We start from the raw sequence: 26,851 nt of genomic DNA on the forward strand, positions 1-26,851 counted from the left end.
CATTGGCTTTTCTTCTTTAACAAGTAAAATCAGAAATATTACATGAAAAACAACAGCAACAGAGCATACAAGGCAAACAAACAGAAAAAAATCTCTTTTTAACCACACACAATTGGCAAATTTCAGTCTCACTTGCCTCAAAAAAGTCTTATTTATCATCAGAGTTCTGTTTTGGCACATATGCTAAGGGGGTAACAAATCTCAATGTTGTACTCTCTTACAGGTTGCTGGAAGAAGGGAGCTAGGCTTGAGCTGAGCTTAGTTCATCAGTATTTTAATCTGGGTAATGATAAAAACATAAAATGGATACCTGTTTTCCTCTGCTACAACCGAAGCACCACCCTGTGAAAGCGACGGGAGAGCGAAACCAAACCAATCACGAGCGAGAAAAAAGGCGACGAGAGTACGAACAGACGGGCAGGGAGACAGCGAGAGATGGAGTGAGAGACCGAGCGAGCAAGCAAGAGGGGACCACTGCCCGTCGGTGGGGATAAGGTGACAAAGGAAGGCAAGAAAACGGTGGCGTGTGGTCGAGCTGCCAGGGGAAATCAAGACGGGAGACCTCAGCTGTCTCCCGTTGGGAAACCAAACGAGGCCCAACAAAATGACACCACCAGCCCCTCTCCACACCTCCACCTCTGCTCCCCAACCTCCCCCCCTAGCCTCTGGGGATATAGTTTCTCTGGACAGGGAATGGAGGAGCAAGCGCTCATACCTGAATTTTGTTGAGCTAATTCTGTAAGCCTGTTGTGGGAGTGAAAATGGAAAGCCATTGAACATACGATACCCAAAAAAACAAACAAAACAAAATCCAAAAACCTCACCCTTAAAGTGGATTGATTCGTCAACCCATTTGATGCCTTGGACTCGTTTAGATTCGGTTCAACGTGGGAGAGGGGCGGAGGCCATGAGGTCCTGGCCGCTTAAGACCCCAGCAGCAGACACACCCTCTTGTCAGAAGTTCAACTCTCAAAAGTTGGAGGAAATAAAAACCGGTTTCTGCACTTATGTCTGATTTTAAAGAGCTTTGATTGAAATGCCTTTGACTTTCCTTGGGAACCGCTGGCTCATTCAACAGGTCTTTAACAGGAAACGGGATGGTTTTGACCACACGTCAATGGTGGAGTGGCACGGGGATTTCAGATGGAACGTTTCTCAAGGTGTGACACGCGGATCATGACAGGATGGATCCCGCGATCATCACAAGACGATTTTCCTCTGAAGTACGTTATCGCGGAGCACAAAAAGCAAAAAAAAACAAACAAAAAAAAACATATAAACGATCAAACATGACCAGCATTGAATATTTGACTCAATGTCTTTAAGTTTCTGCAAAGGCTTTATTTTTAAAGATGGAAGTGATGAGCTATGGCCTGCTGTACTTACTGGCCAAAGGATTCTCGGATGTCTTTAAATGCGTTGTGGGTTTAGATTGGCGACTGTTTAAGAGGAAGGCTTTGCTTAGCTTATTTCCCATTTGGATTCTGGAACTTGTCCACATAACAAATCCGTTTTAAACTGAAGGAAAGCAAAAACACTGAGGAGATCAATAGGTGTCCTATGCACATCTTGGTGTCATTAGCAAGAGGTTGGCACAGCCAGCCCCCACCTCAGGCTCAGAGAAAAGGAAGGTGGCTAAGGAAAGAGGAATATTGGGGCCCACCATGCAGCTCTGAAAAAGTCGGGGGGGGGGGGGGGAATCAGCGTCCAGTTTTGATTTATTTCCAGATCTGTCTGAAATTTTACAAAAGAGGACTGCTGTCCTGGTTCTTGTGCACTACACATTTCCTGTGGTTACAACAAAGTGTCATTTAACACACTGCAGTTTTGTATTGCTGTCGCTCTTGTTCAGCTAGAGCTTGACATGACCTGGTGACAATCATACATCATTTTGAAGGCCAACAAAAATGATAAATCTAGTCAAATTAAGGTCTGGGGGAAAAGTCTGAAACTGGGAATTGTTAAATGATTAAGAACCTTGAAAAAATGCAGCAATGTTCAAATACTGCGTTTGACCTAAAAACTGCCTGACTCGGAGAGGAACATTTTGGAGTCCTCTGGATTATTCCTGATATTTGACTATTGTATTTTACATACATTTGCTTTTAAAATGTTTGCTATCTATACTGTATATACAGTTACACACAGTGAAAATGCCATCAGTACTATTAGGGTGATGGTCAGGAATTCATCTGAAACTAAGGATAAATGATTATTAAAATCAGTGCCTCAAACAACCTTCAGATAGATGGGATGCAGCACAAGCATGAATGTAGGTGAGACTAACATATACCAGCACATACAAACCTCCCAGACGTCAGAGGGCTATAAAAAGACCGCTAAACTTAACATATTTTATGTGTTTTATATAGGATAGGCCTGGCAATACTTAAGATTAGCTGTTAGAGAGATGATGTAAGCCACCTTCCTTCTCTGAGGAGTAAACTTCAAACCCAGGCTTGCAGAGCCGCTTTTCCTGTTGTGGACTTTAGTGCGTGACTTTCCATGACTTTGGCCCTCTGTTATTGATTCCCTTATAGAAGACTTATGTTCTTTGTGGATATGAATCCCTCTGAGTTGTTTGAGAAGTAGGTGACCCAGGTAATTGAAACGCAGCCCAAAGTTTCTCCTAATTTCGCTTTCTTTGATGATTTGCTTGTGTGTCACGTATAGTGGCAGACATGGATGTTTAAAAAGAAAAGCCACTTTTTGTAGTTTTACTTTTTAACTGTTTTTGTAGTAATTCAATGAGAGCAAGATGTAAGCCATTTACTTTTTGTCTCTTCACTATCAAACTGTCAGAGGGATTGTAGTTTTGTGACGTGAGACTGAGACTGTCTTTTGGGATTGTTTTTTTTTTTTTTTTTTATCAATTCAAGAATGTATTACATTGCAGTTTGTTGTCTGCTTCTCTAGTTTTCCTAGCACATGTCCATCCCCTGCTTCACTTCAGACAACTCAACATGTGACAATCGTGTTAGGTACATTTTTTTTCACGGTTGAACTGGGTCTTGCAAAATTTGGACGCTGTGCATTCTTCACCAATCTGTGTTTCATTAGCTGTGCAATGAATTAGTTTCACATAAATCTGTTCCAATGGACTTATATTAGCTTTAAAAAAATGCTATTTCATATACTCCTCTGGCCTGCTTTATCTTCTGAGCCAGAGTGACAACTTGCAGCCTCTGCTGTGATCATTAACGCCATAAATATGTTAAACCTTATTTGCCCTGGGTTCATCAAATCATAATTGCTAAAATTGATGGGCAGTTAAAAATTAGCAGACTGGACATCTCATTGATGTAAATAAACATGAAATGTTGAGCCACATTTGCATCGAACATGTTATTTCATTGTACAACTGAATCCATCAATAAAGGAAATTAAAATAAGTACAAGTTCAATAATATTGCACACGAGCAAAATCTGCTCATGTATTATATGACAAAGTCCTGGGCTGGGTCATTTCACTGCCTGCTCAGACTTCTTTTGAATATGTCTCTTCCTGCGTTTCTTCTCCTGCTGTATGTTGTGCTGGATCTTCTCTTTGAACTTTTTCTTCTGAGCCCTGATCTTCTCCAGCTCTGCTTTCCTCTTGGCCTCCAGCTCTGGGTCCTGGAAGTACCAGCAGATAACTTGTCAGTTTCCTTACTATCTGGCTTAGTTAAGGGTATAGTTATTGGCACACTAAATTTGGTTAATAGAACCATGATGACACGTATCAAACTGACCTGATTTTAACTACATTCAGGAGCTAAGTAATCAGCTTCCCTTTACTACTTCGCTTGACACGAGGCTGGGAAATAGTGGGCTTCAAACTTGTCAATAGCAAGATGAATGGCCAAAAATTTAAGATCTCACCGAGGATGCATTTTAACACCTGGACGGAATCACCGATGGCCTCATGTACACGCAACCCTTCAGTGCATCTGGGATTCAAACCTAATTTATCTGGGATGCATTTGAATGATATTTCTAGTCTGATTGCCTTGATCAGATTAAGACTGGAATATTAGTGTACGAATAAAGAGCTGCCCCGTCTGTACTAGATAGAGCAGCTGAAGACCACAGCAAAGATCTGAGGGAAGAAGAGGACACTATTGTCATTGTACATACAATGAAATTTATCTCTGCATTTAACCCATCCTATGCTACGAGCAGTGGGCAGTCACAGTGCAGCGCCCGGAGACCAACTCTGGTTCTCTAGTCCACTGTGTTGGTCAGGGGCGCAGGAGTATTAACCCTATGCATGTCTCTGATGGTTGCTTGGGCTGGCTTGACATTTGATTTTTGTCATTTAAAAACACGAAAATGAAGTGCTGGGTCAGTAGGTCAAAGGAAAATGGTGAAGGCAGCACACCAGGAGGTACAGCCAACATGGGTTGACCTACTATAGATTAAATTTGTGGTATTTGTCTTCAATTTTGAGTATGCAGGCTTCACTCTGCCTCTTTAGGCACTTTGCCGTGTTGGGTAATTAATCAAAGACCAACTCAATGCTATTAATTGCATCGTAAGGAAGAAAAAAAAATCAATGTCTTGTTTCCTTTTAAGTAAATGAGCACTTACCTTCCCCTCCAAAATTAACTGTTTCCTTTTGTTGATCTCCTTTTTCTCATCAAAGTCTGTTGCTTCCAGTTTCTACAACAGGAGACAGTTTGTTCTTAAAACACTACAACCATTTAGAAAGGATTCAAAAGTCAATGCATGATGTCGATATTTGACTGAAAGTCTAGGGGACCTACTCAGCAAAAAGTTTTGTCAACCAAATTCCTTGAGTGTTGGTGTAACATAAAAGGTCCCATTTGTGCAGTAAATCGCTTAGTACAAAGGGGTTTTTCCAAACAATGGACATGTTCAAAAGGTTTTTTTTTTTTAAATTGACCCCCCCCCCCCCTTTTCTCCCCAACTGTACTTGGTCAATTACCCCACTCTTCCGGGGTCTCCCGGTCGCTGCTCCACCCCCTCTGCTGATCTGGGGAGGGCTGCAGACTACCACATGCCTCCTCTGATACACGCGGAGTCACCAGCCGCATCTTTTCACCTGACAGTGAAAAGTTTCGCCAGGGGGACGTAACACATGGGATGATCACGCTATTCCCCCCAGTTCCCCCTTCCTCCTTAGTAGGCGCCCCGACTGACCAGAGGAAGCGCTAATGTAGCGACCAGGACACATACCCACATCTGGCTTCCCACCCACAGACAGGGCCAATGTGTCTGTAGGGACGCCCAACCAAGCTGGAGGTAACACTGCAATTCGAACCACCGATCACCATGTTGGTAGGCAACAGAATAGACCGCCACGCCACCCGGACACCCCTCAAAAGGTTTTTTGCAGATTTGATAAGTCTTGCACCATGGAAAAACTTTTTAGCTGAGCAAACCTTTAAGCAAAATGTGCCCAGCCACTTTCCAGAGGGCCAGATAATGAACATCAATGAACAGACAGAAGCATCCGTACTATTTCACACTCGCGTCTGGTCACATTGACCTGGGTGAGTATCTTCAGAACTTCTTTCTCCACCACAGGATATTCCTTCATCTTGGTCTCTGGAGAAACAGCAACACAGGTGACTGATTTGACTTTTTTAAAATATAAACACAACCGTTTAATGAGCACAGTCAAAAATATCACAGCAACATCCAGGGGACTTGTATTTATGACTATATATCAAAATATGGGAGCTAGCTGCTTAATAATCATAATAATGCCATCTGTCAATCCCCAACTCTTGCTTAGAAGCAACATGTGTGCTCATACCGAAAGAGTCATAATAAGTAACAACAGCAGCCAGAAGTCTTTCATTTTCAATGGGAGCTGGAGACCAGGAGCAGTACTCTGGCAGTAGCAAATAGAGATGCCGATGTGGTTAACTTTATGCAAATTGCAGACAAGAATTTCTTTCTTTCTGCTCTAACATTTCTGCCACAAACGTGATAGGCTTTTGGATGTAGCACAGGGTTAAGGGCCATTTCATTTTCCAGATGTGACCCACGCAGCCCAAAATGAGAGAAAAGTCAGCATTCACATAAGAGATATGAGTGTCGCACGAAAGACTGAGGGAAATGTAGGCTTTGCCTGGGTCCACACCTTTGAATCCGTCCACTCCACTGAGTTGACTGATCCCCCCCCCCCTTTTCTCCCCATTTTATCCGGCCAATTACCCCACTCTTGAGCCGTCCCAGTCGCTGCTCCACTCCCTCTGCCGATCCGGGGAGGGCTGCAGACTACCACATGCCTCCTCCGATACATGTGGAGTCACCAGCCGCTTCTTTTCACCTGACAGTGAGAAGTTTTGCAAGGGGAACATAGTGCATGGGAGGATCATGCACACAAACAGAGCAGGCAAACAACTAGCCAACATGGGAGGGGAGAAAATACAGACAAAAGCAACCTAATAAGCAACTCAAAACTTTAAAATGCCAGAACAACATCAATAAGTTTCTTCACCAAATGTCCGCTAGACTTACGAATCTGTTCTTCGATGGAATGAACAAGGTGGATGTCATACTGTGTCACCAGTGTGATGGAAACACCATTCTTCCCTGCAGAGGAAACACGTTTAATCATCCATGTGACACAGGGAAACCCTGACCCCATCTAATGCATTATTTTAATACTGCAGTGATATCCAAGGTGGACATGATGCTCAGCAGGGCATGTGTGTAAGAGAGTGAGATCCGTGACCAGTCATATAGCTCAACTGAAATCTTGTACACTTGTTTAGTATCTTCTGACTTGTCCTGGGAATTTTAAGAATTTTATGTGACATTTTCTGTACATCAAATCTAAGCCTGGTGATCATATGTAAAAAAACAAAAAACAAAAACAAAAAAAACAAACAAGAGGTTTCATCCCAGAACACCATACATCTACTTTAGAAAAATTGTAAAATTGCCCATTCAGTCTTAACACATCTATTTTAAATGTGTCAATTTCTCATAACCTATATTAACACACTTATGACAGAAAACCATAATATGCATCACTTAGATGCCAGCAATACTTAAAATAAAATATCAGCTTTGTTTTAAAGCAACTGACATCAGACTTTGGGAATGAAACGCCATCCATCCATCCATTATCCAAACTGCTTATCCTGCTCTCAGGGTTGCGGGGATGCTGGAGCCTATCTCAGCAGTCATTGGGCGGCAGGCGGGGAGACACCCTGGACAGGCCGCCAGGCCATCACAGGGCCTATGTAGACTATTCAGGGACTTCATATTCCAATTCCACACAATAACTATGCTTTTGAAGACAATATAACAGTATACACATAAATCTGTGTAAATACATATTTACAAACAGTAGTAATACCAGTTATTTAGAGTAACAAAAGGTGACATCAGTAGTGTAAAATAGGAATGAAACTCATTGATACTAAATGCAGCCCACAGACTGAGCCAGCTGACAGTACCTGCTCTGGCTGTCCGTCCCACTCTGTGGATGTAGGTCTTGGGCAGGCCGGGTGTGTTGTGATTGATGACGACCTGGACAGTGGGAATGTCTAGACCTCTGTAGGTCAGGAGGCAAAAACCCAGACAATTGATCAGTATAACCCTTATATGAAACAAATCCTACCTGGAGGAATTTAGTCTTAGCATCTATATTTATGGTGATTTGTACAGTCTGCAGGGCATATATAGTCAAGTCAATTTTCTTTTTATAGCCCTATCAAAAATTTGCCTCAGGGGGCTTTACAGCAATACATCCTATCCTTAGACTCTCGTATTGGATAACGAGCAACTCCCTAAAAAAAAATCCTTTAATGGGGAGAAAAAAAATAAGAAACCTCGCAGAGCAAAACAGGAGGGATCTCTCTCCCAAGACGGACAGACGTGCAATGGATGTTGTGTGTACAGAATAAAACACAATTTACAGAATACAACATTGAAAGAGGATAACAGAATTATAATGGATTTATAAGATGCAGTTAGGTCGGAATATATTTGGACAGTGAAACAACAACCCCCCTTCTCTCCCTAATTGTATTTGTCCAATTGCCCTATTTTCCGAGCCATCCTGGTCACTGCTCCACCCCCTCTGCCGATCTGGAGAGGGCTGCAGACTACCATACGCCTCCTCTGATACATGTGGAGTCACCAGCCGCTTCTTTTCACTGACAGTGAGGAGTTTTGCCAGGGGGACGTAGTGCACGGGAGGAGGTAACATGGGGATTCAAACAGCTACACTACCCAGACGCGTGAAACAATTTTCATAATTTTGGCTCTGCACACCACCACAATGGATTTGAAATGAAACAATCTTTGGATGAGCTGCCTGTCAGTGAGCACAACGGTAATACCACAGCTAGCATTAGCACCGCTAGCTCAGAAGCTAACACCTAGACCCATGCAGCCATGGCTTGTGATACAGCTAAGCCCCTTGTGGAGCGAATCTCGGCGGCTCCCAGAGGTAAACAACTGATCAATAACCACTAAAGCCAATGTCATATTAAAAAGACAGCATCACAGCAGAACATGCACCGGACATTTGAAAAGGAAGTTAACCAAGCTAGACAAGACATCAAACCAAAGACAGCTCTGCCGGTAGGTGAGCATATAACAAGATGCTGAAAGCCAAGTTTTGAAAACTGTCCATCTACCCAACACTACGGTTAGTGACATGGTCCAAACACTGCCACAAGTTTTATTCAACCATCTGGGCACAGATACACTTATTGTGCATGTTGGAACAAATGATACTCGTCCTGGAATGGCATATGGCTCAGAGCTGTTAAAAACAGACTTCGTACACCTAATGGACATTCTACAAGTCCCAGCTCCGATATTTGTGTCAGGTCCAACTCCCACTTTAGGGAAAGGAACTGAACATTTCAGCTGCTGGCTGGCATTAAAAACCTGGCTTTTCCTCCACATGCACTGCTCAAAAACTGAACTTCATTGACAACTTTAACCTGTTCTAGGAGCAATGAAACCATTTCAGAATGGACGGGGTTCATTTAAATAGAGTGGGGGTCCAAATGCTTACTGCCAACCTAACCTATGGCCTCCAACACCCCACTGCTGGTATTTGGAAAGGGTCAGGAAAAAAATGGGAAAACTAGAGCAATCTTTTCTACCCAGGAAAACAAGGACAACATCACGGATCATCCCCCCCCCACCCCCGCCTCTCAGAGATATCTCACATGAGGTAAGGATGCAGATAAAAGAGATTGATGAGATATGTGGCACCAAAAGTTCCTGCTTATCCAAACAAACCAAGGGCAATCTCCCCGTAGTCAGCATTACAGTGCATGCTGACTACTTGGACTGACTGACATAAATTGCTGGAAATTTGCTGTATTTCAGGATGAGGGGATTCTCACAATACAAATTAAACAGAAGGTAATATGGATGAATATGATTTGTGTCCACAAAACAAGGAATTATAAAGAATCCTGAAACATCATATCTCTGAGAACACAACTTAAAAAAAAAAACAAGTTTTTTTTTCTTCCTCGATGGTCTATTTTTGTGACATTTTGTAATTTACAGGAAACCTTACCTAGCAGCCACATCTGTTGCAATCAGGATCTTGTAGACACTGGATTTGAACATGGCCAGGTTAGAAAACCGTTGTTTCTGGGAAAAAAAGATAATAGTCTTTATGCCTGACTTAATCTCTGGTCCTTCCCACACTCATCATACAGCCATAGTTCTCTCTGTGTTTCTCCTGTCCTTGTCTTCTACATGAACATGACCAATGGAGTGATTCCCAGTGGGTATGAGGACAACACCGTTACTCCAGACTCGTGATAACGAAGTGAAAGAGTATCACTGCTGCTTCTCCCTCCAAAATCCATATCATAGTATAACGTAATTGGCAGGCTACAGCATGGAAGGGGACGCTTTCTTTGTCAAAAAAAGAAGAGACATTATTGCTGCTCCAACAAGGTGACCATATTTTTCAGAACCACAAGTAACCACATTCACATGCCAAGCCATTTATTACTTTTTCAAAGCCAAAATGAGGGGTTTTTACAGTCAGTGAACATATAATAAGGGTTTGGGGAATTACTGTCAATTGTGGGGAGTCTGGGGACCTTGAAATCGTAAGACCATATCCAACCACTAGAGGACCTTCATGTTACATATGTAAACTGTAGTATAGTCAGCTGTTCTTCTCAGTTACCTGTTTCATCATAGAATGCAAGGAGATGGTTGGGAAGTTGAGCTCTCGCAGCATCATGGTTAGGATTTGGCAGCTCCTATAGAGAGAATAAGAAACATTACAAAAACAAATCCAAGTGGTAATTACTCTAAGTGATGTAACTTTAAATAGTTTTTATTGGTGAAAAGCACAAGCCAAATATAAACACAATGCCGGGCTTACAGGTCACCATTTTTCATATTTTCTTTTCCCCACCTACACTTCCACCCAACCCTGCACAACAACACACAATACAAAATAAATTATTAAAAAAATAAAGGGGAAGACAACGATAACCAATGAAAACCAATACAATAATACTAACAATGGAGTGAGGATGTAGATGACCAGTGCTGTACCTTTAACTACAAATAAAACAAGCAAGCTTCATTGATCCCTCTAAGAATTTTCTCCCAACCCCTTTCAACAAGGCCAGCTATAGTACAGCATCCCTTTAGTTAATATGGATTCACTGCCCATCCATCCATTTGCTACAATGTCAAGAAGAGGTTCAGACTGTGTTATAGACCTCACTATCACAGCCAAGCCAGTTCTTATGGGGCTTGTCAACAATTTGATGTCAAGTTAAGCTGTAGATAATTGAAAATAAAACTTGATATTTGACCAATTTTGACAAGAATTAGCCTCGACAGCTATAGTCCTAATAGCCTACTCCATGTCTGGTTTTGGGGCTAATATAGCAAGTTCAGCTGCAACACCAAACATTGAGTCAAATGTTACTCAAAAACAAAAGTTTGACACCATAGACGTAGGTAATTTATTCAATTTAGCCAGCAATACAAGAGGAATACTGGCTGGTGACGCAATCACCTTCAGGCTTAACTGACAACTGATGTGACCGTTTAATTTTTTTTGTTATTGTTGTATGATTAAACCTCAGTTGTTGTTTTTTGTTGTTTTTTCCATCCCTGCCAGGCAGTAGCCTGGAGGGGATTATGCGTTTGGTCGTGCGTGCGTGTGTGCGTGTGTGTGTATATATATCGCTCCACGGCTAATCTCACAAACTATTGGACCTACCAGCCTAAATTTTTTTGTGCCGTTATGACTGTATGATGAAGAACTTCTCATGCCTGCGGTGATTCAAAACCTTCAAAAAACGTTTGGTCTCACTATTGCTGCGCCCTCTCGCCATTCACAGGGAATGCAGTGACGGAAAGCAGTGTTGGTCGAGCTGCTTTCTGTCACTGCCCACTTTGGATCCACTGTGCGCATGCGTTACTCACATCTACAGTTGATCGGGCAGCAACAGTGTCAAAACATGTATTCAGGTATGATTCTTGGATGTAAACGAGAAGCCGATCGTAAGTCACAAGTAGGCAAATCATTCACTGCTGATCTCAGCACAGGACAACAGGAGGAACACTGGATAAACCAAAAATAATAACCTCCATGGACGGCTGGTATAAATGGACTACCAGGGATAAGTCCTCCCTATCTTTTACAATAAAGAAGAGAAAATTGTTGTTAAAATACCTTAGATTGGTTTAAATTTTGGTGGAACCTAGAATAGCAACAGTACCAAAGTCACAAGAAGAACACTGACTGGATATATATATATATATATATAAAAATGGGATTATTTCTTACAGCCCAAATGCAGTAGCATCAGGTCCATTCATCTTCATAGTAAGTGAGTGATGGGCGTCGTGGCACGCCCGCTTGATTTGCCGATCATTTGGGCTAAATTCCTACAGTCCTCAGGCCGCTGACTTTTGGCAAATGACAGTGGACGTACAGAGTAACGGTACGTACAGTGAGGTACTACATGAGCAAGAGTGGAAGGGGAAGGTGAGCGCTGGCGTTAGCATGAACGAGGCATGTTATTTGGTTTCGACAAAAGGACTGGCTAATGGCAAGTGTAGCGAAGAATTCACTTTTCTATTTCCCATGCTTGCTTTTTGGAGGAGACATGCTTGGAACCAACAAGGAATTGTGAATTTGTAACATTTATCAAAAAAAAGAAAGAAAAGGAAACGAGAGAGAAAGAGAGAGAGAAAGAGAGAGAGAGTTGTCTTAGTATTTCCGAGGGAGAAATTATGTGAGTTGAGATTTTTGGCATCAGGCCATTCTTGTGGGTACTTCTCTATAGTGTTGCTGTAAAGCACTTGCTATAACAAGGTATATAGTGTCATTGCTAACTTGGTATTTCGGATATGATGCTGCTGTTGCTGCAGCGTGAACTATTGATGGGTATAATGCATTTGTTTGCACACCCATCCAATATCACCACCAGCCATCACTGATAACCTCTGTCTTTATTTTCCCAGGGATAGGGTCAGACCAAAATTGTTGCATAGCAAACCTTTTCTTTATAGAAAGTGCAAGACTTGCTCGCATTCATGCGAGGGTCTGCCTAGGAGGCTGTGCATCTGCAGATTGACAGGCAAAACGTTTTTATTATTGAGTAGATTATTTTTAGCTTGAGTGCTGCATATTAAAAACACCCGCCCCCTCATATTTCCTATTCAATCAACTTGGGCGCTATGCAGAAGTCTTATAATGGCAAAAAACAAACAAACCCAAAAACAAAAAAAACACTGGTTTTCTGTGTGTGTGCGTGTATCTGTCCGCTGCTAATCTCGCATACTACTGGGCCTGTCAGCCTAATAATTTTTGTGCAGTTATGACTGTATGATCAAGGACCTCTTGTTGTTGCAGTGATTCAAAACCTTTTAAAAATCTGATTTATACCACAATTGAGTGCTAACTCTTCAGCTGGTTTTTTGCCCAAGCACCAGAGAAGGGGAGATGCGCCTGGTGGGGATCTGCTCTCTACTGAATGCACTTTACTAGTTTGTTTTAATTTGTCATTGGTAGTGAGCTATTCATATATTCTTACTACTTGTTAGTTATTAGCTTCTTGAAGAAAAGTTTTCTGACCTTGGGATGAGCCGATTATCTGTTGTCATTATGAGCCAGTTTAAAATACCAAAAAAGGAAAAAAAAATCAAAATATCATAAATGAGGTACTGCCTCAACTTTATTGATGTGACATAACCATAAAAAGCAAAAACTTTGCCATGCCTCCATTTTAAATCCCTTCAAGATTTCTTACTTGCAGGTGTTGGTGAAGATGATGAGGGACCAGTCGTCGTGTTCATCGGTGAACTTCTGGATCAGGTGGACCAGGTAGGCATCCTTCACCTTCTCTGGAGTGAGAATGTACCTCTGGTCCAGTTCCTCCACAGTACGGGTCCTGACCATAATAACACAATGACAAATTTTAAGTGAATAAATAAAAACCGCACCATTTTTTCTCCTACCCCTTTTTAAAGTCAGAGGGTCAGGTACCGAATATCAACCCTACAGCAACTACAGCCCATTCACTCATCAACATAAAATGATCTAATAAAAATGAACACCATCAGTCTGATTTAAACAACTTTTCAAATTTGAAGAGCTGCTTAAAGCTAAAAGCAGGACTCCTCTACTAAGATGATTTGAAATCTGAATGCTTCTGAAAGGACAACAGCTCAGAAATTCTCATTCAACTACAGTAGCCTCTGGGTAAGATAATGCTCATCATTTGGCCTCTCTACAGGCAATGTTTTCTGAGGAAACACCTATGGGCATTGTACTGTAAAATGTGTAGGGATGGTCCAACTGTTGGGATATGAAGTCAGAATCCCTTCCTATACAGCCTTTGGCCTGCAAGAAACTCACTCCGACTTGCTCTCCCAGAAGAAGGGTTTGTTCATGGCAATGCTCTTCAGCTGCTGCAGAGTGTCAGTAAGGGTGGCACTGAACAGCAGCGTTTGGCGTTTGGCCGGTAAGACACCGAGGATCACCTCCAGGTCTTTGGTGAAGTCTGTGGAACCCTGCTCTAGCAGCCGGTCAGCCTCATCCAGGATCTGACAAAAAGAGACATATTGTTTGGCTTTTGAGCGAAAGTGTGAGTGTGTGTGTGTGTGTGGCGGGGGGGGGGGTGTTAAGTAACACACTTATGACCAAATACTCACCAGCCAGGAAGAAATTATCTTCTCTCTTCTAAAAACTGGCTTTACATCAAGCAAGACTTGTGAACTGCATTTTGCTCACATGAGGAGAATAGTACGGTAGACTGTGATAGTATTGGGCAGCTTCTAGCAGCCAAGAGTGGAAGACTTTGGTTGTATTAAACAGCTCTCAGTGCCCAACAATACAAGACTGTAGTTGAACTAGACAAAAAAAAACATGAAATTGGTCAATGACAAACACTGCGTTTTAGAGGGCATCCAGGTGGCGTGGCGGTCTATTCTGTTGCCTTCCAACATGGGGATCGTCAGTTCAAATCCTCGTGTTACCTCCGGTTTGGTCAGACGTCCCTACAGACACAATTGGCTGTGTCTGCGGGTGGGAAGCTGGATGTGGGTATGTGTCCTGGTTGCTGCTAGCGCCTCCCCTGGTCGGTCGGGGGGCCTGTTCGGGGAGGAGGGTAACTGGGGGGAACAGCGTGATCCTCCTACGTGCTACGTCCCCCTGGCGAAACTCCTCACTGTCAGGTGAAAAGAAGTGGCTGGCGACTCCACATGTATCGGAGGAGGCATGCGGTAGTCTGCAGCCCTCCCCGGCTGCAGACTACTCCACTAGGGGGTGGAGCAGCAACCAGGGACTGATTGGAAGAGTGGGTAATTGGCCAAGTACAATTGGGGAGAAAAAGGGAAGAAAAAAAATTGCGTTTTATAACGTGTATACCTGCCCCTTCTTGCACTCACCAGGAACTGGATCTTGCTCATGCTGAATGTGTTAGAGCTGCGGATGTGATCGGCTAGCCGCCCTGGAGTTGCTACAACCACATGAGGTTTCTTAGACAGTGCCAAGGCCTGGGTCACCATATCTGAAGATGACAAAGGAGGAGATACCCGCAAAGAGGTGGTTGTCCCAATATCAACATGTTGAACGTCATGATATAATACTGGTAAAAATGTTTAAATTAAATATCACAGAAAGGAAGAAAAATGTACAAAATAAACATTTTTTATTGAACAATTTCTTTTGACAAAAATGGGAAAGCATTCTTATTGCCCTGTAAAGCAACTTCTTTTCTTTATAACAAATTAAATGGTTAAAACAACACCTCAAGTTATTATTTGGACAAAAGCACAGCACCATATATTTGAGAGAGAAATCTTTTTGTCTTTCTCTTCCTATTATTACCTGCGTGTGTGTGTGTGTGTGTGTGTGTGTGTGTATATGAGAGAGAGAGAGACAGCGAGAGAGAGCACACTGCAGACTCTCTCTTTCTAAGTCACTGACAAATGAACTTTGGTTCTCTTGGATGCAAACTGAAACAGCGGTGCTGGTACAACCTGGTTATAGCGGTGCTGGTATAGCACCCCCCCCCTCACCACCACCACCACCACCACCACCCTTCCAACTGCTCTCTGAACTAGGCACTGTTCATTCTGCATTAGTCCAATTCTACTGGACGCATAGTAGTTCAATCGCAACACTCAGTGCAAAGGTTCAAATCAGTCAAAAATATGCGGGATGCAACCCTAGACAATGATGGGTTTGACTGTGCGGCGGCGGGGGGGGGGGGGGTCATACAGTAAGTGTGACAGCCATTTACCACTGCTATACCAGTACAGAGGAAACATTGCTGGTGATGTCTTACCCATTCCACCGACGATGATGCAGTCACGCAGGCCCAGCGGTTTGCCCAAGACTCTGAACTGCTCAGCAATCTGGTATGCCAGCTCCCTGCAAAAGTTCACAAGTGGAATACATTTGTAGTGTAAAAGAATGAATACTTTAAGTTTACTCATTGTTATGGTTTTCATTTTAGCTAAAATCACATTACTTTAGCAAAAACACACACATTTAGGTGTCTTGATGCACTTTATGTCCAGATGAACTTATTAAACTTTCTGGGACACACATTTTGGTTTGGAAGAACTTGGGATACAAAATGTAGTTCATGTTTTATCATCCTGTGGTAAGATGTGTCTTGAGGTGAAAAGGCTTCCTCTGTTAGTACCATTTGCTTAAGAAAGACTTACAGTGTTTGAAAAGAAAACAATTCTGACACAAACATTTGATTTTGCCAAACAAAAGTGGCATCATGTGTAAATATAAAGTGTTTTACGCTCTTACGGACAGAGTCCATGACACCTGAAATATAAATGTTTATGTCCCAGGGGGATGATTCCAAACCAGTGTTTGAAGAAACCCCCCCCCCCAACACACACACAAACAAATCAGAATTGATTTCTTAACAGTTTTACCTCCTGAATCTAGTTTATTTTGTGCAGGGGTTGCATGTACTCATTTCCCTGTCAAAAGTGCTTTTAGAATCACATCCACATCTCAAATCTATTCCATTTAGGTTTTGGGAAATTGCTCATCTCTCCAAAGCTCTGTACCTTTCTTTCCCACTTACCAAACACTAAGTTTCAACTTTGTCAAAGTTTGGAGACACTTGACCATTCCCCTGACTCTTTCATCTTAGTCATGGAAAGCTGGTGTAATTACTAAAGCCAGAATGACAAAACTGTCACAACTAATGACAGTGATAAGGGTCTAATGGCAGGATGTTGTGTTGCTGTAAAGCCCCCTGAGGCAAATTTATAATTTTTGATATTGGGTTATATAAATAAAATTTGACTTGACAACTATGAAAGACCATCTCCTCTGTAATTTTGAGCTTGTGTTTTTTCTGGGTGGTGACAGAAGACAGTGAACTGAGATATTTACAAGGTTTCTTGTGAAACCTGGAGATGGTCTTGACTTTCAACAAAATTGCTCAAGTATGGTCTTACTCTTGTTGCCACGATATAACACGTAATGTATAAAATAGGTCTGGAAAAGTGCATAACTGCAAGAGATGCGTCTTGGAAAGAGATTTTTCTCCTACAATGGACAGGTAGATAAGACAGAATGTCCTACGTCTTTTTGTAACAAACATTTAAGTGTAGTGTTAGTTCTCCAGGAAGGTTAATGCTACTAACCTGGTGGGACTGAGCACCAAGCAGAAGATGCCATACGGGTCCTCTGACAGTTTCTGTAACACTGGCAGGACGAAGGCAGCAGTCTTCCCACTGCCAGTCTTGGCACAACCTAAACAGTCTCGACCTCGATGGAGAAACGTATCGTAACACAAAACAAGTTATTCACACCTGATTTAGTAAGTTTAACTAAATACCAAGCAAATGGTGCAGCCATACAAACGAAAGCCGCATTTGTTTAGGCGAACAGATTGCGCGCTCTTATTTGCGCCCATATGTTATCAAGTCAGCGTTCACTTACCTTCGAGAATGGCTGGCAGGCAGTTTTCTTGGACAGGGGTCGGTTTACTGATTCCTAATTGTCGGCATTGTTTTATCAACCACTCTGACAACCCAAGCGAAGAGAAGTCTGCCATTTTACGGTAGTCTATTTTCTGAGGTGTTGAATGTGCCTTTACGTATGGTTTGTTGGGTGAAATCACAAAAACACATTATGGTAAATAAACGACGTACATCCTCGTGTCAAGGTTTTTTTCAGTCGCAGTCTTATTACGTAGCTCAAGTAAAGACGCGCCCCCTTTCCTGTAACTCATCTGTGATTGGTCCGTTGACTGTATGGCGTTTGTGGATTGAGGGAGGCTAATTAGTCAGTGCATAGTTTCCCCCTTCGCATCTAATTAAACGAGGGGGAAATTTGCCCTGTTGGTGCAGTTTGGAAAGACTTGAGGCAGAAGTTATTGTATTTAAAACGTGGTTAGTATGGATGTATTTCAATGTAATGGATGTATTTCAATTTTCGTGGTTCACATATATCTACTACTACTTTCGGCTGCTCCCGTTAGGGGTCGCCACAGCGGATCATCCGTTTCTATTTCTTCCTGTCTTCTGCGTCTTCCTCTGTCACACCAGCCACCTGCATGTCTTCCCTCACCACATCCATAAACCTCCTCTTTGGCCTTCCTCTTCTCTTCCCTGGCAGCTCCATATTCAGCATCCTTCTCCCAATATACTCAGCATCTCTCCTCCACACATGTCCAAGCCATCTCAATCTTGCCTCTCTTGCTTTGTCTCCAAACCGTCCAACCTGAGCGGTCCCTCTAATATAATCGTTCCTAATCCTGTCCTTCTTCGTTACTCCCAGTGAAAATCTTAGCATCTTCAACTCTGCCACCTCCAGCTCCGCCTCATGTCTTTTCGTCAGTGTCACTGTCTCCAAACCACATAACATAGCTGGTCTCACAACCATCTTGTAAACTTTCCCTTTAACTCTTGCTGGTACCCTTCTGTCGCAAATCACTCCTGACACTCTTCTCCACCCACTCCACCCTGCCTGCACTCTCTTTTTCACCTCTCTACTGCACTCCCCGTTACTTTGGACAGTTGACCCCACGTATTTAAACTCAAATGCCTTTGTCACCTCCACTCCTTGCATCCTGACCATTCCACTGTCCTCTCTCTCATTCACGCATAGGTATTCCGTCTTGCTCCTACTGACTTTCATTCCTCTTCTCTCCAGTGCATACCTCCACCTCTCCAGGCTCTCCTCAACCTGCACCCTACTCTCGCTACAGATCACAATGTCATCCGCGAACATCATCGTCCATGGAGACTCCTGCCTGATCTTGTCCGTCAACCTGTCCATCACCATTGCAAACAAGAAAGGGCTAAGAGCCGATCCTTGATGTAATCCCACCTCCACCTTGAACCCATCTGTCATTCCAACCGTACACCTCACCATTGTCACACTTCCCTCATACGTATCCTGCACCACTCCTACATACTTCTCTGCAACTCCTGACTTCCTCATACAATACCACACCTCCTCTCTCGGCACTCTGTCATAAGCTTTCTCTAAATCTACAAAGACACAATGCAACTCTTTCTGGCCTTCTCTATAGTTCTCAATCAACATTCTCAAAGCAAACATCACATCTGTAGTGCTCTTTCGTGGCATGAAACCATACTGCTGCTCGCTGATCGTCACCTCTCCTCTTAACCTAGCTTCTATTACTCTTTCCCAAATCTTCATGCTGTGGCTGATCAACTTTATACCTCTGCAGTTGTTACAGTTCTGCACATCGCCCTTGTTCTTGAAAATCGGTACCAGTATGCTTCTTCTCCACTCCTCAGGCATCCTCTCACTTTCCAGGATTGTGTTAAACAATCTAGTTAAAAACTCCACTGCCATCTCTCCTAAACATCTCCATGCCTCCACAGGTATGTTATCAGGACCAACTGCCTTTCCACTCTTCATCCTCTTCATAGCTGCCCTCACTTCCTCCTTGCTAATCCGCTGAATTTCCTGATTCACTATCCCTACATCATCCAACCTTCTCTCTCTCTCATTTTCTTCATTCATCAGCCCCTCAAAGTATTCCTTCCACCTTCTTAGCACACTCTCCTCGCTTGTCAGCACATTTCCATCTCTATCCTTGATCGCCCTAACTTGCTGCACATCCTTTGCAGCTTGGTCCCTCTGTCTAGCCAATCGGTACAAGTCCTTTTCTCCTTCCTTAGTGTCTAATCTGTCATACAACTCACCATATGCCTTTTCCTTTGCCTTTGCCACCTCTCTCTTTGCTTTACGCTGCATCTCCTTGTACTCCTGTCTACTTTCTTCATCTCTCTTACTATCCCACTTCTTCTTTGCCAACCTTTTCCTCTGTATAATTTGCTGTACTTCCTCATTCCACCACCAAGTCTCCTTGTCTTCCTTCCTCTGTCCTGATGACACACTAAGTACCTTCCTAGCTGTCTCCCTCACTATTTCTGCAGTGGTTGTCCAGCCATCTGGCAACTCTTCACTACCACCCAGTGCCTGTCTTAACTCCTGCCTGAACTCCACACAACAGTCTTCCTTCTTCAACTTCCACCATTTGATCTTTGGCTGTGTCTTCACTCGCTCCCTCTTCTTGGTCTCCAAAGTCATCCTACAGACCACCATCCGATGCTGCCTAGCTACGTTCTCCCCTGTCACCACCTTGCAGTCTCCAATCCCTTTTAGATGGCGCCTTCTACATAAGATATAGTCCACCTGTGTGCACTTTCCTCCACTCTTGTACGTCACCCTGTGTTCCTCCCTCTTCTTGAAATATGTATTCACCACAGCCATTTCCATCCTTTTCGCAAAATCGACCACCATCTGTCCTTCCACATTTCTCTTCTTGAGTCCATATCTTCCCATCACCTCCTCATCACCTCTGTTCCCTTCACCAACATGTCCATTTAAGTCGGCTCCAATCACCACTCTCTCCTCGTTGGGTACCCTCTCCACCATGTCGTCCAACTCACTCCAGAATTCTTCTTTTTCATCCATCTCACACCCAACTTGTGGGGCATATGCGCTGATAACATTCAGCAATAAACCTTCAATTTCCAGCTTCATACTCATCACTCTGTCTGACACTCTCTTCACCTCCAGCACGCTCTTGACATACTCTTCCTTCAGAATTACCCCTACCCCATTACTCCTCCCATTCACACCATGGTAGAAGAGTTTGAACCCACCTCCGATACTCCTGGCCTTACTCCCCTTCCACCTGGTCTCTTGCACACACAGTATGCCTACCTTTCTTCTTTCCATCATGTCAGCCAGCTCTCTCCCTTTACCAGTCATAGTGCCAGCATTCAAAGTTCCAACTCTCACCTCCACATGCCTACCCTTCCTCCTCTCTAGCTGCCTCTGGACATGCTTTCCCCCTCTCCTTCTCCTTCGCCCAACAGTAGCATAGTTTCCACCGACACCCTGCTGGTTAACAGTACCGGTGGCGGTCGTTGGTAACCCGGGCCTCGACCGATCCGGTATGTAAGTCTTATTTATGATCCGCATATTTGATTTGGCAAAGATTTTACGCCGGATGCCCTTCCTGACGCAACCCTCCCCATTTATCCGGGCTTGGGACCGGCACTAGGGATGCACTGGCTTGTGCATCCTCAGTGGCTGGGCTCGTGGTTCACATATATAGTGTAGCGAATTCGGGGGGCAGTCCGAGATACCGTCGCCACAGCCGGGACGCGGACCCGTCTCTCCCGTACCGCAAGCGACAACGTTAACCAGTCGACTAAAGGGTCCGACCCGTTAGTCAAGGACCAACGTGTCTACTTATCCATGCACGTAATACTACCCCCCCTCCTTCGGGAAGCGCGTCCCCGCGCTTAAGCATATCAGCTCCTTCACGCCTCAGGGCGCCTACGCTTCCGATGGCCTTACGGTCGCTCCATCCCACTTCTGACACCAATGTAGCGAATTCACTATTGTACACTATTGTAACGTGCATGGATAAGTAGACACGCTGGCCGCCAGCTCGCGAGGCTGACCCTTTAGTCGAGCGGTTAGCGATGTCTCCTGTGGTGCGGGCGATACGGGTTCGCTTCCCGGCCGCGGCAGTTCCTGTGGTTGCGTTGTCCCCCGAATTCGTTACAATGTGTAATACATATATGTAACACACACACACACACACACACGTATTCAACACTTTCTGAGGTCACAGCTTAGTAAACCTGAATAAGGTCTAAATATAGTCCAATATTGTAGGTCTATGTATTTCTTTGTTAGCTAGGCTCATCAAATTGGCATATGTTTTTGAAAAGTCTGGGCCAAAGCCATGTTGCTAAATAAACAGCCTGATAGAGACAACTGAGCACCCATGGATTCTTATTCCAAACAGACTTGCACCATTTCTAAATACTACTTCCAACAAACAAGTAAATTGTAATTTATAACAATACTGTGGCAGGAATGAGGAAAAACACATGAGACCAAGGCGAGTTTGATGTTTATTCCTCAACTCCAAAAACCAACTGCAGCAGGAACAACCCTGCCCCGGCGAGCCCGGAACATAAACCACGCCCCCAGCTCACAGTCCTGCTGGGTGAGAGGCATAGCCCCTAGTGTCCGCCACACAGGCCCCCCCCCCCGAACACCCAGAAGGGACTCCTGGAAAGAAAATTAGTGTCTCACTGGAGGCTTAAGCAGCCTGCCATAACGGCTGCGCCGTCCCTCAGCCGAAACAGCAGGTGAAACACAGTCCAAAGCCGGCTGAGAAGCAGAATGCTGAACCCGTGAAGACACTGCCGGGGTCCTGGAAGGAGGACGACCCCGACGGGGAACCTGGGCCGGAAACACAACTTCGCCTGCCACCCTGTGCGCCGGTTTAAGCCTATCAAGCGGGACAAGCTCCCTACGCCCACCCATATCTAGCACAAAACCCTTAGGACCCGTCTCAAGAACCCGAAATGGGCCATCGTATGAGGGTTGGAGGGGTGAGCGGTGAGCATCATGCCGTACAAAAACAAAACGAGCCGACATGAGCTCCGCAGGCACGAACGACCGCGGAAAACAGTGGTGAACGGGGCCTGGAACCCGAGTGCTGTCGGACAAAAAAGGATAAACGGCCGGACGGGGTCGAGGAGCGGAACTCCCAGGCAAAAATTCCCCAGGGACGCGGAGTGGCTGACCGAGCACCAGCTCAGTGGGTGACGCGTCGAGGTCCTCCTTAGGAACCGAACGTAACCCGAGCATAACCCAAGGTAAACGATCCACTCAGTTACCATCCGAGAGCGCAGCGCGCAGCGCTGCCTTGAGCGACCGGTGAAAACATTCACACAACCCGTTAGCCTGAGGGTGATACGCGGTAGTGCGGTGTACCTGCACACCCAAGGATCGCGCAAGTGCCGACCAGACCTCTGACACGAACTGGGGGCCCCTGTGTGAGGTGATCTCTGACGGAGTGCCGAAACGGGCGACCCAGGAGGAAAGAAAAGCGCGTGCAACATCCGAGGATTTTGTGGAGGATAGAGGGACAGCCTCTGGCCACCTGGTGGTCCGATCTACCATTGTGAGCAGGTGCGTAAAACCCTGTGAAGAAGGTAGAGGGCCCACCAGGTCCACATGCACGTGGTCGAAACGTCTGGCCGGGATCGGAAACGGTTCGAGGGGCGATTTAGTGTGCTGGTGGACCTTAGCGCGCTGGCACGCTACACATGCAGCTGCCCACCCCTTGACGTCCTTGCGGAGGCCAGGCCAGACGAACTTGGAACCGACCAACTTCACCGATGCCCGAACTCCAGGGTGCGAGAGGGAGTGAATCGAATCGAAACCTCGACGGCGCCAGGCCACTGGAAACGGGGCGGGGACGGCCGGTGGAGACATCGCAGAGGAGGGCAGGACTGCCTTCCTGCATCACAGCGTCCTCTAGCTTGAGACCGGTACGCGTTGACCTAAGGGCAAGGACGTCCGGGTCACTGGGCTGGTCGGCAGCCATAGCGGAGAAATCCACACCGAGGTGCACAGGACACACAAGCACACGCGACAGACAATCAGCAACAGGGTTGGACTTCCCGGCCACATGCTGAATGTCCGTTGTGAACTCGGAGATCGCCGCTAGGTGGCGCTGTTGACGAGCAGACCACGGCTCAGTCACCTTGGACATGGCAAAAGTCAGCGGCTTATGATCCACATAAGCCGTGAATGGGCGACCCTCCAGCAGGAAGCGGAGGGTCGCCGGGTTGCAAGGTGCAGTGCCAGCAACTCCCGGTCAAAAACGCTGTACTTGCGCTCGCTATCTCGCAGTTTGCGGCTAAAAAATGCGAGTGGCTGCCACGCATTCGCCACACGCTGTTCAACCACAGCCCCCACGGCTATGTCAGACGCATCGGTTGTTAAAGCTATGGACGCCGTGGGTGTGGGATGGGCGAGGAGGGCAGCGTTAGCCAGGGCGCACTTAGCTCCGTCAAAGGCCTGGACCTGTTCGGGAGTCCAGTCGACAGGGTCGTTAGCCTTCTTAAGCCGCAGGGCTTCGTAAAGTGGCTGAAGGAGGTGGGCAGCGCGAGGGAGGAAACGGTTATAGAAATTCACCATTCCCAAGAATTCCTGCAATGCCTTAACAGAGACCGGGCGGGGAAATTCCGCCACCGCTTGCACCTTAGAAGGCAACGGGACCGCGCCTTGCGGCGAAATGCGGTGACCCAAGAAGTCAATCACCGGCAGTCCAAACTGACACTTGGCCGGGTTGACTATCAGGCCGTGTTCGTCCAGACGACGGAAAACCTGTTTCAGGTGCGCCAGGTGCTCGTCAGCTGACGGACTGGCCACTAATATGTCGTCGAGATAAACGAACACGAAATCAAGGTCACGCAACACCGAGTCCATCAGCCTCTGAAAGGTTTGCGCTGCCCCCTTCAAGCCAAAAGGCATGCGCATGAACTCAAAAAGCCCAAACGGGGTGATCACTGCGGTCTTGGGCACGTCCTCTGCGCGCACGGGAACCTGATGATAGCCGCGCACCAGGTCCACCTTAGAGAAAATAGTGGTACCTGCCAGGCGTATGGAAAAGTCCTGTATGTGTGGGATGGGATAGCGGTCATTGGTGGTGACGTTGTTCAGGCGGCGAAAATCGCCGCAAGGCCGCCACGACCCATCCACCTTGGGCACCATGTGAAGCGGCGAGGCCCACGGGCTGTTGGAACGCCTCACTATACCCAGACGCTCCATGATGGCGAACTCCTCCTTAGCTGTAGCCAATTTTACCGTGTCGAGGCGCCGCGCGCGCGCAAAAACTGGCGGTCCCAGAGTGGGAATGAAATGTTCTACCCCGTGTTTAGTAACCGCGGTGGAAAAGGCAGGCGTAGTCACCGATGGAAAATCCGCCAGCGAACGCTGAAAAACATCCCCTAAAAAGTTAGCGAGTGTTAACGGCCCGGCTCCCCCTGTCTCGCACGGAACAGTGGCGAAAGACACAGCATCAATTAAACGGCGGTTTGCAACATCAACCAGCAGACCATTAGCACACAGAAAATCCGCGCCGATAATAGGAACAGTAATGGCGGTCACTACAAAGTCCCACTCAAAATGGCGCCCGTGGAAGCAAACAGTCACCAACCTTGTGCCAAACGTCGCAATGGACGAACCGTTAGCTGCACTTAATTGTGGGCCGCCGCCTTCGGCCGACCTGTCTGTCTTAGCAGGAGGGAGTAGGCTCTTTTGCGAGCCTGAGTCCACCAGAAACCGTCTTCCTGACATCGTGTCCTTGATGAAGAGCAGCTCACTACGTCCGCCAGCGCCCACAGCTGCTACTGAGCGCTGGCCCTGGAGTTTCCCGCCGTCTCAAACGTGCACGGAGGGACGCAGCGCCTCGCTTTGCCGCCGAACCGCTGGTGGAAGAAACAGAGGCCTCTCCCGCGCCGTCTCCGGGCAGTCACTCCAGCCACCACTGCCGGGTCCGCGTCCTCCGACGTCGGCTGCAGAGGCTCCGATGCCACACTCTGCACAGAGAACCGTCTGGTAGCCAGCAGGACCCGATCGGCCTCCTCATCCAAACCTCGGCAGCCACCAGCGGCCAGACACGGGGAGTTAGCCAAAGCCGCGCGCACAGGAGACGGGAGCTGGCGCAGGAAAACGTGCGGGAAAAGGAACCCACCTTCGTCCTAGCCTAGCAGCGACAGCATATTGTCCATGAGATCCACAGCCATCCCGTCGCCCAAACCGGATAGGGAAAGGATTCTATCTGCCCTCTCTGCGGCAGATAGGCTGTACCTCCGGAGCAGAAGATGTTTGAGGGCGACGTATTTATCGTGTTGCGGAGGGGCGCGCAACAGCTGCATGGCCCGGCGTGTGGACTGCTGGTCCAGCGCAGCGACGACCAGATAGTATCTGGAGTCGTCCGCGGAGATTCCACGCAGGTGGAACAGCGCCTCGACATGCTGGAACCACGAGGCCGGGTCGCTCTGCCAGAACTCTGGGAGCTTCACAGCCGCGGCGAGAACAGCCGGCTGTGAGAGTTGGGGCGGCGTGGCCGAAGTGGATTCACACACATCTTCTGCTCCAAACATGTTCAATTCGGGGTCACCAATGTGGCAGGAATGAGGAAAAACACATGAGACCAAGGCGAGTTTGATGTTTATTTCTCAACTCCAAAAACCAACTGCAGCAGGAACAACCCTGCCCCGGCGAGCCCGGGAACGTAAACCACGCCCCCAGCTCACAGTCCTGCTGGGTGAGAGGCATAGCCCCTAGGGTCCGCCACAATACTACTGATTCTGCTACTACTGCTAATAATAATGATGATGATGATGACGACAATAATTGAAATAATGATTTAAATGTATCCATGCATGGTAACTCTCTTTTCTTTTTATCATCCATGTTTGTGTCTTGCTCACATCAGTCCTTTTACCTACTTCATCATCTCACTGCCCCTGTTATGAGCTACAAATACAATTGTGGGTCCTCTGAATTATTGGTTTTAAGATCAGAGTCAACTGGTTTTGGAAATATTATCTGATCAATTTGCGCTATCCACCTTTTCACAAAATGAATTAGCAGCATTTTGGAAAGACACCCCTTGTCTAAGCTGCTTTTGGCAATGTGCTATGGACAATGTGTGTGTGTTTTGTTTTTTTGCTGTTTTAGATTAATTTACTTTTTATTTTGATATAAACACGTGAAGCATTCCCCTTTATTTCTCCCCTCACATTGAATTTTATCCAGTAATACTTACCTCAAGAGAGATCGCTATAAAGAGCCATCTGCGCTAGGGCACTCCATGCCCCTTGCTCCCAAATGTGATTATGGTTAAGGTCTGTAAAATATGCACACTACATGCCATATTGTTGGACTGTAAAGTAAATTGCTGTGTTATCTGACCAGGCAAAGACGTGTCTCTGTAAATGAACACGAGGGTTGCTTGCATGCAACACAGATATGTATTCCCTGTTGATCCCTCTGCACAGAGAGGCAGTCAGCTGAGGAGAG

At 45.7% G+C, this 26,851-nt stretch overlaps 2 protein-coding genes across 4 annotated transcripts in view; one reads left to right on the forward strand and one right to left on the reverse strand.

The window, feature by feature from the left end:
- Positions 1-3,392, forward strand: part of LOC130109057 (regulator of nonsense transcripts 1) — a 46,763-nt gene extending 43,371 nt beyond the window's left edge. For all 3 annotated transcript variants that reach the window (XM_056275770.1, XM_056275771.1, XM_056275773.1), the window contains one exon: positions 224-3,392. The gene's annotated coding sequence lies outside the window, so the exon portion shown is untranslated. The remainder of the gene's footprint in view (positions 1-223) is intronic.
- ddx49 (DEAD (Asp-Glu-Ala-Asp) box polypeptide 49) lies at positions 288-17,628 on the reverse strand. The gene is made up of 13 exons (XM_056275774.1): positions 17,402-17,628; positions 17,104-17,227; positions 15,771-15,856; positions 14,869-14,990; positions 13,838-14,025; positions 13,230-13,370; positions 10,136-10,211; positions 9,509-9,585; positions 7,419-7,516; positions 6,472-6,546; positions 5,462-5,550; positions 4,570-4,641; positions 288-3,615 (listed from the first exon to the last, which is right to left on the reverse strand). Exons 1-13 carry the CDS (start codon positions 17,514-17,516, stop codon positions 3,463-3,465), a joined length of 1,416 nt encoding a protein of 471 aa, XP_056131749.1. The 5' UTR covers positions 17,517-17,628; the 3' UTR covers positions 288-3,462.
- Positions 17,629-26,851: the final 9,223 nt, after the last annotated feature.

Source organism: Lampris incognitus, chromosome 3 (assembly GCF_029633865.1).
Source record: "Lampris incognitus isolate fLamInc1 chromosome 3, fLamInc1.hap2, whole genome shotgun sequence".
NCBI lineage: Eukaryota > Metazoa > Chordata > Actinopteri > Lampriformes > Lampridae > Lampris > Lampris incognitus.

Bases quoted from the DNA above. Each gene is read 5' to 3' on its own strand.
- ddx49 (XM_056275774.1), bottom strand. From the start codon at position 17,516: ATGGCAGACTTCTCTTCGCTTGGGTTGTCAGAGTGGTTGATAAAACAA. The intron at 4,642-5,461 runs GTACGGATGCTT...CTCCTGTTGTAG, and splicing joins CCAGACGCGAGTGTGAAATA to AAACTGGAAGCAACAGACTT. The intron at 3,616-4,569 runs GTAAGTGCTCAT...TGGTACTTCCAG, and splicing joins AGTTAATTTTGGAGGGGAAG to GACCCAGAGCTGGAGGCCAA.